The 18,673-nt window shown below is 43.4% G+C and overlaps 1 protein-coding gene across 1 annotated transcript in view; it reads left to right on the top strand.

Annotated features, from left to right (window-relative positions):
• The window catches only part of RXFP2 (relaxin family peptide receptor 2), a 331,515-nt gene that overhangs the window by 206,490 nt on the left and 106,352 nt on the right, over window positions 1-18,673 (top strand). Inside the window, exons 7-8 of the mRNA XM_044285462.1 lie at window positions 9,974-10,045; window positions 10,855-10,926. Of these exons, the coding sequence (XP_044141397.1) occupies window positions 9,974-10,045; window positions 10,855-10,926 (144 nt within the window). The remainder of the gene's footprint in view (window positions 1-9,973; window positions 10,046-10,854; window positions 10,927-18,673) is intronic.

Raw genomic sequence — 18,673 nt, 5'->3', positions numbered from 1 at the left:
CCAGTCACAAGGAGTGCAGCACTGAAAATGGCTACAGGAAGTGACAAGGACCAAGGCTGCTAAAACCACGCCCAGCCGAGAAAAACTTTATAGACAAGTAACAAGGCGTGCAGCATACGAATTCCGGCCAGCAGATGGCAGCAGAGAACAATACATAGGTAACAACATAGTGCAAAAAAGATATAATAATACAGTGCATGAATTAATTTTGAAAGAAACAGCACACTCCCCGTCTGAAATTCACTTCGGGGATTTCACTACGACGAATGTCCATAAAATATAAAACAACCTGTAAAAAGAACATGTTAGAATGCAAAACATAGATTAGCCCTGTTTTCCAACTTGGAATGGAGAAGATCTGCGAAGCTAGATACAGTCCTGTTCACCCAGCAGGGACGTTCTCGATGGGTAATATTAAGATGAGTTTGTTGATTGGTCTTGAGAGCTCGCCTTTCCTGAAGATCTTCAACTCCACTTTCCGGACCTTGCCATCCTTGCTAGGGAAAACCCTTGAAATTAGTCCGATAGGCCAGTCAATCCTTTCGGTTTGTTGCTCTTTCATCAATACAAGGTCTCCTTCCTTTAAGTTTGGTTTGTGGTGTTGCCATTTTCTTCTTCCTTGAAGAACACTGAGGTACTCCTTTCGCCACCTGTTCCAGAAGTAATCTGCTAAGTATTGTACGCGTTTCCAGTGTTTTTGATAGATGTTAGCATGAGTGAATTCTCCACTAGGAATAAGCGTACTCTCAGTTTTTTGGGTAAGTAGAATAGCCGGAGTCAGTATGGCTGGTGTCTCAGGATCCATAGACACTGGCACAAGGGGTCTTGAATTGATAAGGGCCGAAACTTCGGTGAGAAGGGTGACTAGAGTCTCATGTGTGAGTCTTGACGAGTTTACATCCATCAACATAGAGTTTAAGATGTTGCGTGAGATGCCGATCATTCTCTCCCAGGAGCCCCCCATGTGGGAACTATGAGGAGGGTTGAAAATCCAGGTGCAACCCTTTTCCGCCAACTGATCTTGAATGGACTTGGTGTCGATGTTAAGTTCTCTACAGGCTCCGATGAAGTTGCTTCCCTGGTCAGACCTCAATTGTTTTACTGGTCCTCTGATTGCGAAGAACCGTCTTAAGGCATTAATAAGGCTGGATGTGTCCATAGATTCTATCACCTCTATGTGAACTGCTCGCACACTCATGCAAGTAAATAGTACGGCCCAACGCTTACTGTTTGCGTGACCGCTGCGGGTCCTGCGTGCGGACACCATCCATGGCCCAAAGACATCTAGGCCAACATAGGTGAAAGGCGGCTCTGTACATAGTCTATCCGCAGGCAAGTCGGCCATTTGTTGGTGTAGTTGTTTTCCTCTTGCTTTACGACAGTGCACACACTGATGCAGTACTTGGGCCACACATTTTTTCATACCTATAAGGCCCCATGCACACGGCCGTTGTTCACAGCCGTGTGCGGGCCGTGGAACCGCGGCCTGGATCCCTCCTGAGAGCAGGAGCGCACGGCGTCACTGGTTGCTATGACGCCGTGCGCCCCCTGCTGCCGGCACAGTACAGTAATACACTGGTACGATCTATACCAGTGTATTACTGTATTGCGGCGGCAGCAGGGAGCGCACGGCGTCATAGCAACCAGTGACGCCGTGCGCTCCTGCTCTCAGGAGGGATCCAGGCCGCGGTTCCACGGCCCGCACACGGCTGTGAACAACGGCCGTGTGCATGGGGCCTTATCCAAAGGCCTGCAGACCGTAATTTGCCCTCAGTAATTTGCCTACCTTGGTGTTCGGCCCTTTCGTGGTAGTGTCAGATTAGCAAGACGGTGATATGGTGTTTGCTGGGAATGATGAGAGGATTTTGTTCTGCAATTCCCAGGTGGGCTTGATTCAAACGACCACCAACTCTCAGCAAGCCAAAACTGTCGATAACTGGATTTAAGTTGGCGAGAGGACTTTTTAAAGGAATCTGCTGTTTGTTGTACAAACACTTCCATTCTATGTTGAAATTTTCCTGCTGGACGTGACGTATTATGAGGTACTCACTATGAGAGATGTTCTCAGCAGAGAAGGCTTTATGACAGGCATGCCAACCATGACAATCTTTATCTTGGTGAGTATTATGATAACATCTTGCAATGTGCACTAACCTTGCAATAGTTCTGACTAGTCTCTTCCAACTGGAGAAACGCTCAAAGCGCTGACAACCGAAGCTGGCTGTTTGCTTAGTTCCGGTGACTGATGCACTGACTATAACCATAACTACTAGCATCTGAAAAGGGATGAAGTTCTATTTTTGTGTCCTTTCCGAAATCATGAGGTACAAAACATCTGGGTATCCGAACTTCTCTCAAGTTTTGCAAGTCTCTTATCCAACTCTCCCACGCCTTGGTCGTGTGACTTGGTCTTCTGGAAGTGTGGGTTCTACCTCCAGCTCTTCATAATGATCAGTATCAGGTTGCATTTGCTTTGTTTCATCACTGGGGAACTGTACAAGGTCCTTTTCGGCCATTTTGATTTAAGGTGCGCTGTCTCTTTAAGAAAATGAACTTTCGAATTGTGGGCTGAAAATTGCCGTGCGGCTCAGATGAGGCACCCCGATAAGATTCCTAAAGTGTTTTGAGTGAATTGCGGGGTTTTGGTTTGAGGTGCGTGAACAGTTCTTATATCATGCGAGCAAGGGTTAATATAGGATGTAGAAAGTGGCTTCGCGAGTAGTGGAAGACTTCCAGGCAAGAGTATATCTACTGCGGACACACCGTGCTTCCCCTTGGGCTTGTGGGACGTGCACTGTTGCCGGGCAGATTTGCTGCGAGTGGGCCTGTTGCAAGGGAGGTTCCTGAGTGTGGCACTGGGCTCTGAGGGAATCTGTAGCCGGGCATTGGACTTTGAGACGGGTATTTACTGGGGTATAAGGCTTTAAGGCAGTTTTTGACTGTTTTGTCCCACATGAAGGCGAATGAAGGTGTAACTGATAATGACCTTGTGACTGTCCTACCTTCGTATCCAAGCAGTGGAGCAGACCAGACCGGCAGATGCTCGGGTTAGATGGATCCAGACGTAGACATGAGGATGCAATCAAACGTGGGTTTATTTGATCCAGAGCAGTGACATACGGTTATGCAATACAGTGATGCAGTAGATGCTGTCATGTGGATGTCTTTCCTGAGGCTAACTGCTGAGGCAACTGCTGAGGCAACTGCTGGTCAAAAATTGATGCCTTCACAAGCCAAGATGTGAGTCTCCAGTCACAAGGAGTGCAGCACTGAAAATGGCTACAGGAAGTGACAAGGACCAAGGCTGCTAAAACCACGCCCAGCCGAGAAAAACTTTATAGACAAGAAACAAGGCGTGCAGCATATGAATTCCGGCCAGCAGATGGCAGCAGAGAACAATACATAGGTAACAACATAGCGCAAAAAAGATATAATAATACAGTGCATGAATTAATTTTGAAAGAAACAGCACATTCTCTACATTCCATCCCAATCCAAGTGCGTTCTGGACTGGAAGAGGATCATAATTGAGATCTACATTCTTCATTGCTGCTGCACGTTGAGAGTCACTGATGGATTCCAGTACCTCTCTGTTTGAGATGAATTTGTGAAGGCGCAGGTTTCCTCTTGTGCATAATGCTTGGCTTTCTTTCACTAGTTTGATTGCAGATACTGTGGACTCTAGACTTATAAGACCATCATCTACATAAAAGTTTCTCTTCAGAAAATTTGCTGCCGATGGGCAATCCTTTTCATTCTGATTAGCTAGGTACTTCATACCATAATTGGCGCAACCTGGAGACGATGCTGCTCCAAACAAGTGTACTTTCATTCTGTATTCTGCTGGCTCTGTATCTGTATCTCCAGAAACCTCAGAAAGTCTCTATCTTCATTTTTCACATGAAACTGGTGAAACATGTTTTCAACGTCACACATGACCAGTACGGGATACTTCCTGAATCTACAGAGTACTCCAGGCAGAGTGTTTGTAAGATCTGGTCCTTTTAGTAGATGATCATTTAATGCAACACCATTGTACTTTTCTGAGCAATTAAATACTATTCTAATCTTATCTGGTTTCTTTGAATGGTAAACACCCTGATGTGGGATGTACCACACTTCTCCTTCTTAAGGCTAATTATTAACTTTCTCTGCATGTCCTTCTTCGAGGATGCCTTCCATGAATTTCAAATAATCCTGCTTGAATTTGGGATCTCTTCCCATCTTTTTCTTCAAACTTTTTATTCTTGCTAGGGCAAGATTTCTTTTATTTGGCAGACGAGGTCGTTCTCTAAAAGGTAAGGGCATTTCAAGATGACCTTGTTGATTCTGCTGAATATTTTCTTCTACAGTCCAACACCAAACTCCTTCATTGGGAACATTTCATGAGTTATGACAGATAGGTGCTCCCATTCATTGGCTTCACAGGTAGGTATGCGATCTCAATCTAGAGGTATATCGTCTTTTGTATAAGCTGGAGGTAGATCTAATGTGCAGTTTGAATGAAGTCCTCTAACTCTCTGTCCTTTGACCATTTGACTGTTCACTAATGTGTCTCTGTCACGGACGGTGTACAGGAAACAAGGCAAAGCAACATGTATAAATGACTCGCTGGATCCAAAAGCTAAGGAACCAAACGAGACCCCTGCAGAAGACCTGGCACTTTCCCTGGCTGCTCAGCCTATGCAAAGATCCTAATGGTGGAGGTTTGCATATCCACGAACCTTGACTATAAAGCCCTGAGCACCCTACAATAGTGAAGGGACACGACCACCGGCTCCCTACACAAGATACGGAGGGAGTCAGGGTCACCTGGGATCCAGCAAACAGAAAATAACAGATAAAGGTACAACACTTAGCTTTGAAGCAAACAGGAGAACAAAGTCAGCATGCACACACACTCCAGGAAGTAGTATAAGCCGCCCAGAAAAGCATTCTGGGGAGGAATTTAAAGGGAAGCAATTAGTCCAACACATGACAGCTGAGAGAGGCTAACGAGAGGAGGAACTGAATACCACAACACAGAAACTCAAGGAGGAGGTTCTGAAAGGCCTCTGTCAGAGCTTCTCAGCTGTCTGGTTGTGACAGTCTCTCCCCGTCATTGTGGTGAGTTTGAGCGTCACTGTTTCTGTAGTCACAGCCACTTGTAATTTATTGCAGATTTCTTGATCAATGAAGGTGGTATCACTCTGGGCATCCAGTAGCACATAGGTGTATACCTTCTTGTTCCTCCTTTTAGGATTTAATATGCACACTGGTACAACCATTGATGTGCCATTGCTTTCTCCTTCCCTCATGCTGCAAGAGAATACCGATCCTTTCTTTCCTTCCTCAGTATCTTTAGGTATTGAGGATTTATCCTTCTTTGAACGTTCTTCACGTAGTGGTGTAGGATGGCGTCCTTTGCAAAAGCTGCATGTGGCCTTTTTCTTACACTCCTTAGTAAGATGGCCTTTTCTTAGGCATCCAAAACACAGTTGGTTATCCAGCGCAAATTTTTTCTTTTCTTCTGGGGACTTCGCCTTCAATTGTTGGCACTTCTGTATGGAGTGGTTCTCTCCACAGAACATACACTTAAAAGGTAGTCTGAACATTTGTCGGTTCTGTCTCTCTACTGATCCCAGTAGTGACTTTGGACTTGCTCTCATAGGTATCTGGACCTTTAGCTGCTGCGTTGGTTGCAAATCTAGTTGCTCTTGCGCGTCTTATCTCTCTTGCAGGCCTTTCTTCTAAGGATTTTAAGACGTAAGAAGAACTCTTTAAAACTTGGGAAGTTATTACCTAGATCTAACTGTTTAGTCACATAGCGATTTTATCTCGAAGCCACTTCTTCAGGTAGTTTAGTTAGCATCCTGTGGTTTTCCAGATAGTTGTTCAGTACTTCCAGTCCCTGAACATGTGGGATGGCATTGCTGCATGCTTGCAAGAAGTCACCATACTTTTGGAGTCTGAAGTGTTCTTTAGGACCTATTTTAGGCCAGTTATTCAGTTTCTCTCTAAAGGCTCTTTGTACTAAGAAAGGATGACCATATCTGGCATTAAGTTTTTCCCAAGCTTGTTTGTAGGCTTCTTCGTCTTTTCTATAGAAGTTACCTTCAAGAATTTTCATAGCTTCTCCACCAACCTTCTCCACTGAAGGTATAATAACTTGTCAACTGGACTGAAGCAATGATGCTCAATGATCATTTCAAATCTTGCCTTCCACTCTATGAACTTCAGTACGTCCCCTGAAACTACAGTAGGTTCCAGAATGGGAAGTCTAGCTAGTACTGTTCTCTATGGTCTTGCTGGGTCAATGGTTGTAACATTCTCCTGAGCATTGCAGTGGAATCTAGGAATAGAATCACCGGTTCTATTTTCTCACTTAGTTCTGAATTAGGTGAGTCCCTTTCTTCATCTTTTCCGTTAGAGATAGACGGTTAATTTACACACCTTTTTTCTAACACTGGACTAGGCCTCTCTTTATTTTTATGAGCAGGGATGGAAGGATAATAACTTATTTCTTCACTACATGCTGGAGATTTCCTTCCATTTTCCTGGGCATATGAAGGAAAGTAGGAGTCTTTTTCTTCACTTAGTACAGATTTGAACCTATGACTACTTTGACTCATATCCTCCTCATGTACTCTGAGTCTGGCTTCTATGATCTTAACTTCTTTCTGCTTTTCCAGACTTTTCAATTCAGCTTCCATTTGATGGCGCTGTGCCTCCATTTCAGCTTCCATTTGATGGCGCTGTGCTGACTTGCGATGCACTGGTTTGGATACGCTGCTGCACGCTTTGGGCCTTGTGGCGGGAAACTAGCTGGCTGCAGTACGTGGTCTCTCCGTGGATAGCGGTGCAGGCACTCTAGCTCTGGGCTTTGGCCTCCCACCATGCGTCTTGTCGGAATATTTATGCTGTCTCCGATTGACAGTCTATATTATTTATGTGAATAATTTAAAATCTGTAATGAAGGAGATTCTAATTTATTATCATAAATATCAAGCTAAAACAAGCTCGTGATCTGCGTTGAATTGAAGACAAAACCCAGTTACAGACAAAATATATATGTAATTTATTAATACAATTTTTAGTGCAAAATAATATATAATAAAATTGGTGACAATTGAAATTCAATCAATGATATGCAAAATAGTGAGAAAGTCAAAAATAATTGAGAATATACAGTATATATACACAATTATGCCTTATTATAATGATACCCCTCAATTATATCTTAAGTCAATTTAATACTTGATTTCTCTCAGTCGACAAATGTCTGATTAAACCCAAGTCTGGTTTATCTTTTATCTATAATATATACAGTACAGACCAAAAGTTTGGACACACCTTCTCATTCAAAGAAAATTGTAGATTCACACTGAAGGCATCAAAACTATGAATTAACACATGTGGAATTATATAACTTTATATTTTGGTACTTATAAGGTGGACAGGGGGGATACTTAGATCATTTTAATAGACTTTATAAGACCTGTACTCACGTGTATATATACCTAAATATGCTAATTGTGGCTGTCAGTGTCCCTTTAAAGTAATGATGGCCACTCGTTTTTCTTTACTTAGCTGCTTTTTTCTTGCCATAATACAAATTCTACCAGTCTATTCAGTAGGACTATCAGCTGTGTATCCACCTGACTTCTCCACGACACAACTGATGGTCCCAACCCCATTTATAAGGCAAGAAATCCCACTATTAAACCTGACAGGGCACACCTGTGAAGTGAAAACAATTTCAGGTGACTACCTCTTGAAGCTCATCAAGAGAATGCCAAGAGTGTGCAAAGCAGTAATCAAAGCAAAAGGTGGCTACTTTGAAGAACCTAGAATATGACATATTTTCAGTTGTTTCACACTTTTTTGTTATGTATATAATTCCACATGTGTTAATTCATAGTTTTGATGCCTTCAGTGTGACTCTACAATTTTCATAGTCATGAAAATAAAGAAAACTCTTTGAATGAGAAGGTGTGTCCAAACTTTTGGTCTGTACTGTATATATATATATATATATATATATATATAATCAACCATACCGGTCTAGAACTAAATTCAATTCCTTAGAGATAATACCGTGTTTTCACCAGTATATTTTCAATCTCCCTATATTGGATTAATTTTTAGGATGATGCTGCAGGTACACCCCAATCTTATTCCAACAGATACTATACACAAGGTATGGTTAATTGAATATATATAGATATGTATTATATTAATTAATTATCCTATAAAATATAGGTAAGGTTATACTATACCAAAATGTCAGCTAGCAGAAATCAGTTTCAATGGTTCTAAGATGGCTGCCTCCAATGACTGAAAAAGGTGGTCAGGGCTGGATCTGGTCTTCTCCCTTTTTGATAGTTTCCTGATGATAGATCTCTGATGATCGTCTTTCTGAAGATGGTCCCTTTCTCTCAAGATCGTCCCCTTCTGTCAGCCCATACCATCTTTTTATCCTATCTTAGAAAAGGCTTGGCCAAGTTTTATCATTAACTAGTGACCTCACTTTACACCCTAAACCTTTATGTTACCCTAACACTAGATGGCACTAGTACTCCATACAAAAGTCGAGGCACTCACTTATTTCTCTTATTCATTTACTTGAAATAATCTTTAACTAATGATTTAGACAAAACCTTAAGGAGATCTTAAATAGACAATGACTTTTGTATTTAGTCAAACACCTCGTTTATCCCTTAATCTTTTGACCAGACCTAATTAAATCAAGATACACATGACCATATTCAAGTCATTGTTCTGGGGAAAAGACAGGGTTTGTTTATGATCACCTGTGTCCACATTTCTCCATTCAAGAAATCATTAACTTGTGCTTTACTCTGGGAGAGATTCTAAAAAATGACATAGGAGTTTTTACCTCAATTCTAACCTTAAAACTATAACCACACTCTTATATATAAAGCACACATATTTAAATTGATGATATAAAAATCAAAATTCACTCATACATTGATTAATATAAAAACCCCAAAGAAAAATTAGAGTCTTTCTATTCACTGAAAATCATCAAAACTCAGCACATTTCTAATACATTGTCTTATCTAGGTAAATACTTTTCATTAGACCTTGGGAAACTTCCTTTTCACAAAAACAGACTTGGGGAAACACTCTGGTACATTTTGTTAATCCTTGTTAGTAATCCTGATTTCAAAAATCCTGAACTCACCCTGCACTTTTAAAATAAGATAAAATGGTTGTTCTTTAGGTTCATGTCAATACATCTTATATAGGCCTTATACTTATGGCGTTTATTTATACCCAATAGTTCTGACAGTCTCTTTCTCTCTTTAGGGATCACAGGAGGGTGGGCACTCTTTCTCTGACTATTTTGCCTTTGCCGTTCTGCCACTTTAAGAGTCGGCTGCAGTTTGACTAATGCACACGTTCTATGGCCTTTATGGTAGTTCTCTGAGATGTCTTTGCTTGCTCACTCAGGGAACAGTTGCTGCACGGCGGTATATGCTGGCACTCTGCTGCTCTAATGCACTCTTTACTGTGCAAGTTGAGGAGCGCTATCACTTTGCTCTCTGAGAGTAATAGTTCCACTGTGGCAGGCGCAGCACTATGAAGTGCCTTTTGCGCTGTTTCCCGGTTGTCAGATCCCCACCAATCAGATACTGATTTTGGAAACCCTTTTAAATACATTTCCCCCTATGTCTATGCAGTGGTCAATTTGAAAAATGGACCTCTGGGAGCAATAATTAAAAGAACAGAGAATCCAAAAAATGCCATGGTGTTAACATCCCCTTTAAAAATTGATGTAAACTGTTATATATTTTTCATTAGCTTCTCAGTTTATAGAAGTTGTAGAAAACAGCCTTATTCAGTAGGACTGGCACATTGTATACTAAATGATGAAATATGCGGCGTCAGTGCAGACTCTGCTAGTAGTAAAACTCTTTAAAATCATTTAGGGATTGACTTTTATGACCGTTATTGTGTTTCCTAATAGATTTCTCCAGAACAACTGTTTGAAGAATATATCACAGAAAGCCTTTTTTGGCTTGTATCAGCTACAGAAACTGTGAGTAAGAGCTTTTATTAAATTGAATTTAAAAGGCTATGAACACCATAGGGTGCATTTTCTACAACTGTGTTTAACTCGCTTTGGGCTAGAATTTTTTTTTTTCAATTAGTCTTTATTAAACATTTTCAGCAGTTTTTATCCTACGGGGTTAAGTGTTAGCCTATCTGCAGAGTCCCTGTTCAGATGGCTCACGTGAAGCCCTTATCCCTGAACTTCTGGCAGCTTATAAACACTCATTATAGCTAAATTCTTATCAAACTGATTACAGTTTGGCTTAAATGAGTGTTTTTGAGCTATGAGGAAATCATAGATAAGGGCTTTACATGATCTGTCAGAACAGCAAAATGATGGGACTTAGTGTAAAAAAGAAAGAGACAGTCTGCAGATGCATAAAAACCTAACCCTGTAGGACAAGACCAATTAGAAAAAAATATTTTTAGCCCAAAGTGAGTAAAATGTATCCATAAAAAATGCCAATGAAGTGTTCATAGCTTTTGAAGAAACTGTTTATAATAACAAAAGACTCTTTATTCCACCTGCTTAACTGATATATAGAGCCTGAAATTGACTATTGGGGTAATTCATCAAACTGGTGTAAAGTAGAACTGGCTTAGTTGCCCACAGCAACCAATCAGATCCCACCTTTCATTTTTGACAGCTCCTTTGGAAAATGAAAGGTGATTGGTTGCTATGGGAAACTAAGCCAGTTCTACTTTCCACCAGTTTGACAAATGACCCCATATATTTCTATATTACCTTTGCTAAAATGCTATATTGCAAACACTCATGTTTTTTTTTACTTTTAGATATCTCAGTAACAACTGTATCATGTACTTGCATCAAGGAGTTTTTAGCCACTTACGTGAATTGCGATGGCTGTGAGTATTGTATGCATTTCTATTATTTTCCACAGGATATATTTTTGCTTATATGGGTTGCTCAAAATCTAGAGAGAATGATACGTGTCAATAGATGATAATCTAAAAAATTTGATTTGGCTGATTTGCCGAATTTTACCCAAAAATTTGCTTCATGACGAATTACCTTGTCACGAAGCACATTTCTTTGTAAGTAGCCGATACAATGACAGGGAACAGCGATGGTTTATTTAGCACAATTTTTATTTTTTACGGTGTTCATCTGAGGGGTTAGGTCATGTGATATTTTTATAGAGATGGTCGATACGGACGCGACGATACCTAATATGTATACTTTTTATTTATGTAAGTTTTTCACAATAATATAATTTATGAAACCAAAAAAAAATCATGTTTTAGTGTCTCCATATTCTGAGAGCCATAGTTTTTTCAGTTTTTGGGCCATTATCTTGGGTAGGGTATTATTTTTGCGGGATGAGATGACGGTTTGATTGGCACTATTTTGGGGTGCATATGACTTTTTGATCGCTTGCTATTACACTTTATGTAATGTAAGGTGACAAAAAAATTGTTTATTTAGCACAATTTATATTTTTTACGGTGTTCATCTGAGGGGTTAGGTCATGTGATATTTTTATAGAGATGGTCGATACGGAGGCGATGATACCTAATATGTATACTTTTTATTTATGTAAGTTTTTCACAATAATATAATTTATGAAACCAAAAAAAAATCATGTTTTAGTGTCTCCATATTCTGAGAGCCATAGTTTTTTCAGTTTTTGGGCCATTATTTTGGGTAGGGTATTATTTTTGCGGGATGAGATGACGGTTTGATTGGCACTATTTTGGGGTGCATATGACTTTTTGATCGCTTGCTATTACACTTTATGTGATGTAAGGTGACAATTTTTTTTTTATTTAGCACAATTTTTATTTTTTACGGTGTTCATCTGAGGGGTTAGGTCATGTGATATTTTAATAGAGCCAGTCGATATGGACGCGACGATACCTAATATGTATACTTTTTATTTATGTAAATTTTATACAATAATATCATTTATGAAACCCCAAAAAAATCATGTTTTAGTGTCTCCATATTCTGACAGCCATAGTTTTTTCAGTTTTTGGGCCATTATCTTGGGTAGGGTATTATTTTTGCGGGATGAGATGACGGTTTGATTGGCACTATTTTGGGGTGCATATGACTTTTTGATCGCTTGCTATTACACTTTTTGTGATGTAAGGTGACAAAAATAGTTTATTTAGCACAGTTTTTATTTTTTATGGTGTTCATCTGAGGGGTTAGGTCATGTAATATTTTTATAGAGCCGGTCGATACGGATGCGGCGATACCTAATATGTATACTTTTTTTGTTTATGTGAGTTTTACACAATAACAGCTTTTTAAAACAAAAAAATTACGTTTTAGTGTCTCCATATTCTAAACCATAGTTTTTTTATTTTTTGGGCGATTGTCTCAGGTAGGGGCAAATTTTTTGCGGGATGAGGTGACGGTTAGATTGGTACTATATTGGTGGGTGTACGGCTTTATTATCGCTTGCTGTTGTACTTTTTGTGATGTAAGGTGACAAAAAAAATTGTTTCTTTAGCACAGTTTTTATTTTTTATTTTTTTCGGTGTTCATCTGAGGGGTTAGGTCATGTGATATGTTTATAGAGCTGGTCGATATGCATGCGGCGATACCTAATATGTCTATTTTTTTCCCCTATTTTTTTAACTTTATTTTTGTAAAATGAAGTTTTTGTTTATTTTTACTTAAATTTTTGTGGGAATTGTGTCACGGTGTCTCCTACCTGGGTACAGACGGACTCCGGGATCTTGGCTCACTTGCAATAAATTTGAGTGTAGTGATAGTAGGAGTGATAGAGGAATTTTGCAGAAGAAATGATGCCCAAACCTTTAGATGAAGTTCAAACATTGCTTTACTTGAAATAACTTGCATCCAAGCAGTATACAGCTTTGGTCTCTTGGTCCTCTTTGGCAATCATTGGCAGCAATGAGTACTTCTGCTTTAAATGTGGAGCTTGCAGGATAAACGTCTGCTTGGTAGCTCTGTAACTGTGGCAGTATTAGCTTCTGCACTTATCTGGTACCTTCTGCTGTATGGGGACAGACTAGCTGAGGAGGAATTGGCTTCTCCTAGGCACTCTGGACTTATCTCACAGATGGATTCTCAGGGGATGCTTTCTTCCTGGAACTTTGGAGGTTGTCTGTAGTTTCTGCTTTTCTCATCCAGCTGAGCTGAAGGTGCTCAGACTGGAAATATGGCCAAGTCTCAGCCAAGACTAGGTCCTTGCTGTCTTCCCTATGCAGGGGAACTCCCCCCACACACACACACACACACCCTTACCCCTAGCAGGGGGTGGGCTACACTCCTCTCTAACTTCCTTCTCCACCCATACTGCAGGATGTCGGACCACAGAGTGGAAAACCCCTCCCTGTAAACCACTTAGATTTCACGGTCAGCATTAAAGGGGTATTCCCATCTCAGACAATGGGGGCATATCGCTAGGATACACTCTCATTGCCTGATAGGTGTGGGTCCCACCCGCTGGAACCCACACCTGTCTCGTAAAAGAAGCCAGCAAAGTCTGGGAGGATGCACCACGCCTACGCTGCTGCCCTCCATTCATTTCTATGGGGCCGCCAAAAATAGCCGAGTGCTGACTTGCCTATTTCCATCGGCCGCATAGAAATAAAGGGGAGCGGTGGCTGCGCAAGCGCGGTGCGCTCCCATTCACTTCTATAGGGAGATAGCTTGGTGGTGACTGGACCCAGGGAAACCTGGAGTCCTCCAGCAACCCCTTCCCTGCTCCATTCTCGATATACACTCACCTAAAGAATTATTAGGAACACTGCTTCTATTTCTCATTAATGCGATTATCTAGTCAACCGATCACATGGCAGTTGCTTCAATGCATGTAGGGTTGTGGTCCTGGTCAAGACAATCTCCTGAACTCCAAACTGAATGTCAGAATGGGAAATAAAGGTGGGCTACAACAGCAGAAGACCCCACCGGGTACCACTCATCTCCACTACAAATAGGAAAAAGAGGCTACAATTTGCACGAGCTCACCAAAATTGGACTGTTGAAGACTGGACAAATGTTGCCTGGTCTGATGAGTCTCGATTTTTGTTGAGACATTCAAATGGTAGAGTCCAAATTTGGCGTAAACAGAATGAGAACATGTATCCTTCATGCCTTGTTACCACTGTGCAGGCTGGTGGTGGTGGTGTAATGGTGTGGGGGATGTTTTCTGGGCAACTTTAGGCCCCTTAGTGCCAATTTGGCAATCGTTTAAATGGGCTACCTGAGCATTGTTTCTGACCATGTCCATCCCTTCATGACCACCATGTACCCATCCTCTGATGGCTACTTCCAGCAGGATAATGCACCATGTCACAAAGCTCGAATCATTTCAAATTGGTTTCTTGAACATGACAATGAGTTCACTGTACTAAAATGGCCCCCACAGTCACCAGATCTCAACCCAATAGAGCATCTTTGGGATGTGGTTGAACGGGAGCTTCGTGCCCTGGATGTGCATCCCTCAAATCTCCATCAACTGCAAGATGCTATCCTATCAATATGGGCCAACATTTCTAAAGAATGCTATCAGCACCTTGTTGAATCAATGCCACATAGAATTAAGGCAGTTCTGAAGGCAAAAGGGGGTCCAACACCGTATTAGTATGGATTCCTAATAATTCTTTAGGTAAGTGTAGGTGTGTGGTACCATTTTTTGCAGACTGCAAAAAAAATACTGTTGTGTGCATGAGGCCTAAGGGACATTTGCTAATGTCCTTCCTTTAATTGATCTAAAATATCTGTAGTATTATAATTAGAGTTGAGCGGACACCTGGATGTTCGGGTTCAAGAAGTTCGGCTGAACTTCCCGGAAATGTTCGGGTTCGGGATCCGAACCCGATCCGAACTTCGTCCCGAACCCGAACCCCATTGAAGTCAATGGGGACCCGAACTTTTCGGCACTAAAAAGGCTGTAAAACAGCCCAGGAAAGGGCTAGAGGGCTGCAAAAGGCAGCAACATGTAGGTAAATCCCGTGCAAACAAATGTGGATAGGGAAATGAATTTAAATAAAAATTAAATAAATAAAAATTAACCAATATGAATTGGAGAGAGGTCCCATAGCAGAGAATCTGGCTTCACGTCACCCACCACTGGAACAGTCCATTCTCAGATATTTAGGCCCCGGCACCCAGGCAGAGGAAAGAGGTCCCATAACACAGAATCTGGCTTCATGTCAGCAGATAATCAGTCTTCATATCATAGCAGAGAATCAGGCTTCACGTCACCCACCACTGTAACAGTCCATTATCATAAATTTAGGCCCCGGCACCCAGGCAGAGGAGAGAGGTCCCATAACACAGAATCTGGCTTCATGTCAGCAGATAATCAGTCTTCATATCATAGCAGAGAATCAGGCTTCACGTCACCCACCACTGTAACAGTCCTATATCATAAATTTAGGCCCCGGCACCCAGGCAGAGGAGAGAGGTCCCATAACACAGAATCTGGCTTCATGTCAGCAGATAATCAGTCTTCATATCATAGCAGAGAATCAGGCTTCACGTCACCCACCACTGCAACAGTCCATTGTCATAGATTTAGGCCCTGGCACCCAATCAGAGGAGAGAGGTCCCATAACACAGAATCTGGCTTCATGTTAGCAGAGAATCAGTCTTCATATCATAGCAGAGAATCAGGCTTCACGTCATCCACCACTGCAACAGTCCATTGTCATAAATTTAGGCCCCAGCACCCAGGCAGAGGAGAGAGGTCCCATAACACAGAATCTGGCTTCATGTCAGCAGAGAACTAGTCTGCATGTCATAGCAGAGAATCAGGCTTCACGTCAGCCACCACTGCAACAGTCCATTGTCAGATATTTAGGCCCAGCACACAGGCAGAGGAGAGAGGTCCCGTAACAGAGAATCTGGCTTCATGTCAGCAGAGAATCAGTCTGCATGTCATAGCAGAGAATCAGGCTTCACGTCTCCCAACATTGGAACAGTCCATTGGCATATATTTAGGCCCCGGCACCCAGACAGAGGAGAGGTTCATTCAACTTTGGGTAGCCTCGCAATATAATGGTAAAATGAAAATAAAAATAGGATTAAATGAGGAAGTGCCCTGGAGTACAATAATATATGGTTAAGGGGAGATAGTTAATGTCTAATCTGCACAAGGGATGGACAGGTCCTGTGGGATCCATGCCTGGTTCATTTTTATGAACGTCAGCTTGTCCACATTGGCTGTAGACAGGCGGCTGCGTTTGTCTGTAATGACGCCCCCTGCCGTGCTGAATACACGTTCAGACAAAACGCTGGCCGCCGGGCAGGCCAGCACCTCCAAGGCATAAAAGGCTAGCTCTGGCCACGTGGACAATTTAGACACCCAGAAGTTGAATGGGGCCGAACCATCAGTCAGTACGTGGAGGGGTGTGCACACATACTGTTCCACGATGTTAGTGAAATGTTGCCTCCTGCTAACACGTTGCGTATCAGGTGGTGGTGCAGTTAGCTGTGGCGTGTTGACAAAAGTTTTCCACATCTCTGCCATGCTAACCCTGCCCTCAGAGGAGCTGGCCGTGACACAGCTGCCTTGGCGACCTCTTGCTCCTCTTCTGCCTTGGCCTTGGGCTTCCATTTGTTCCCCTGTGACATTTGGGAATGCTCTCAGTAGCGCGTCTACCAACGTGCGCTTGTACTCGCGCATCTTCCTATCACGCTCCAGTGCAGGACGTAAGGTGGGCACATTGTCTTTGTACCGTGGATCCAGCAGGGTGGCAACCCAGTAGTCCGCACACGTTAAAATGTGGGCAACTCTGCTGTCATTGCGCAGGCACTTCAGCATGTAGTCGCTCATGTGTGCCAGGCTGCCCAGGGGTAAGGACAAGCTTTCCTCTGTGGGAGGCGTATCGTCATCGTCCTGCCTTTCCCCCCAGCCACGCACCAGTGATGGGCCCGAGCTGCGTTGGGTGCCACCCCGCTGTGACCATGCTTCATCCTCATCCTCCTCCACCTCCTCCTCGTCCTCCAGTAGTGGGCCCTGGCTGGCCACACTTGTACCTGTCCTCTGCTGTTGCAAAAAACCTCCCTCTGAGTCACTTCGAAGAGAATGGCCTGAAAGTGCTAAAAATGACCCCTCTTCCTCCTCCTCCTCCTCCTCCTCCTGGGCCACCTCCTCTTCCATCATCGCCCTAAGTGTTTTCTCAAGGAGACATAGAAGTGGTATTGTAACGCTGATAACGGCGTCATCGCCACTGGCCATGTTGGTGGAGTACTCGAAACAGCGCAACAGGGCACACAGGTCTCGCATGGAGGCCCAGTCATTGGTGGTGAAGTGGTGCTGTTCCGCAGTGCGACTGACCCGTGCGTGCTGCAGCTGAAACTCCACTATGGCCTGCTGCTGCTCGCACAGTCTGTCCAGCATGTGCAAGGTGGAGTTCCACCTGGTGGGCACGTCGCATATGAGGCGGTGAGCGGGAAGGCCGAAGTTACGCTGTAGCGCAGACAGGCGAGCAGCGGCAGGATGTGAACGCCGGAAGCGCGAACAGACGGCCCGCATTTTATGCAGTAGCTCTGACATGTCGGGGTAGTTGTGAATGAACTTCTGCACCACCAAATTCAGCACATGCGCCAGGCAAGGGATGTGCGTCAAACCGGCTAGTCCCAGAGCTGCAACGAGATTTCGCCCATTATCGCACACCACCAGGCCGGGCTTGAGGCTCACCGGCAGCAACCACTCGTCGGTCTGTTGTTCTATACCACGCCACAACTCCTGTGCGGTGTGGGGCCTGTCCCCCAAACATATAAGTTTCAGAATGGCCTGCTGACGTTTACCCCGGGCTGTGCTGAAGTTGGTGGTGAAGGTGTGTGGCTGACTGGATGAGCAGGTGGAAGAAGAGGAGGAGGAAGCCGAGAAGGAGGAGGTGGCAACAGGAGGCAAAGAATGTTGCCCTGCGATCCTTGGCGGCGGAAGGACGTGCGCCAAACAGCTCTCCGCCTGGGGCCCAGCTGCCACTACATTTACCCAGTGTGCAGTTAGGGAGATATAGCGTCCCTGGCCGTGCTTACTGGTCCACGTATCTGTGGTTAGGTGGACCTTGCTACAGATGGCGTTGCGCAGTGCACACTTGATTTTATCGGATACTTGGTTGTGCAGGGAAGGCACGGCTCTCTTGGAGAAGTAGTGGCGGCTGGGAACAACATACTGTGGGACAGCAAGCGACATGAGCTGTTTGAAGCTGTCTGTGTCCACCAGCCTAAATGACAGCATTTCATAGGCCAGTAGTTTAGAAATGCTGGCATTCAGGGCCAGGGATCGAGGGTGGCTAGGTGGGAATTTACGCTTTCTCTCAAATGTTTGTGAGATGGAGAGCTGAACGCTGCCGTGTGACATGGTTGAGATGCTTGGTGACGGAGGTGGTGGTGGTGTTGGTGGTACATCCCCTGTTTGCTGGGCGGCAGGTGCCAACGTTCCTCCAGAGGCGGAGGAAGAGGCCGAGGCGGCAGCAGCAGAAGAGGCCGAGGCGGCAGCAGCAGAAGAGGTAGCAGGGGGAGCCTGAGTGACTTCCTTGTTTTTAAGGTGTTTACTCCACTGCAGTTCATGCTTTGCATGCAGGTGCCTGGTCATGCAGGTTGTGCTAAGGTTCAGAACGTTAATGCCTCGCTTCAGGCTCTGATGGCACAGCGTGCAAA

Source organism: Bufo gargarizans, chromosome 3, assembly GCF_014858855.1.
Source record: "Bufo gargarizans isolate SCDJY-AF-19 chromosome 3, ASM1485885v1, whole genome shotgun sequence".
NCBI classification, from domain to species: Eukaryota; Metazoa; Chordata; class Amphibia; order Anura; family Bufonidae; genus Bufo; species Bufo gargarizans.
Note: the sequence above shows the minus strand (reverse complement) of the source record. Positions and strands in the feature narration are given on the sequence as shown.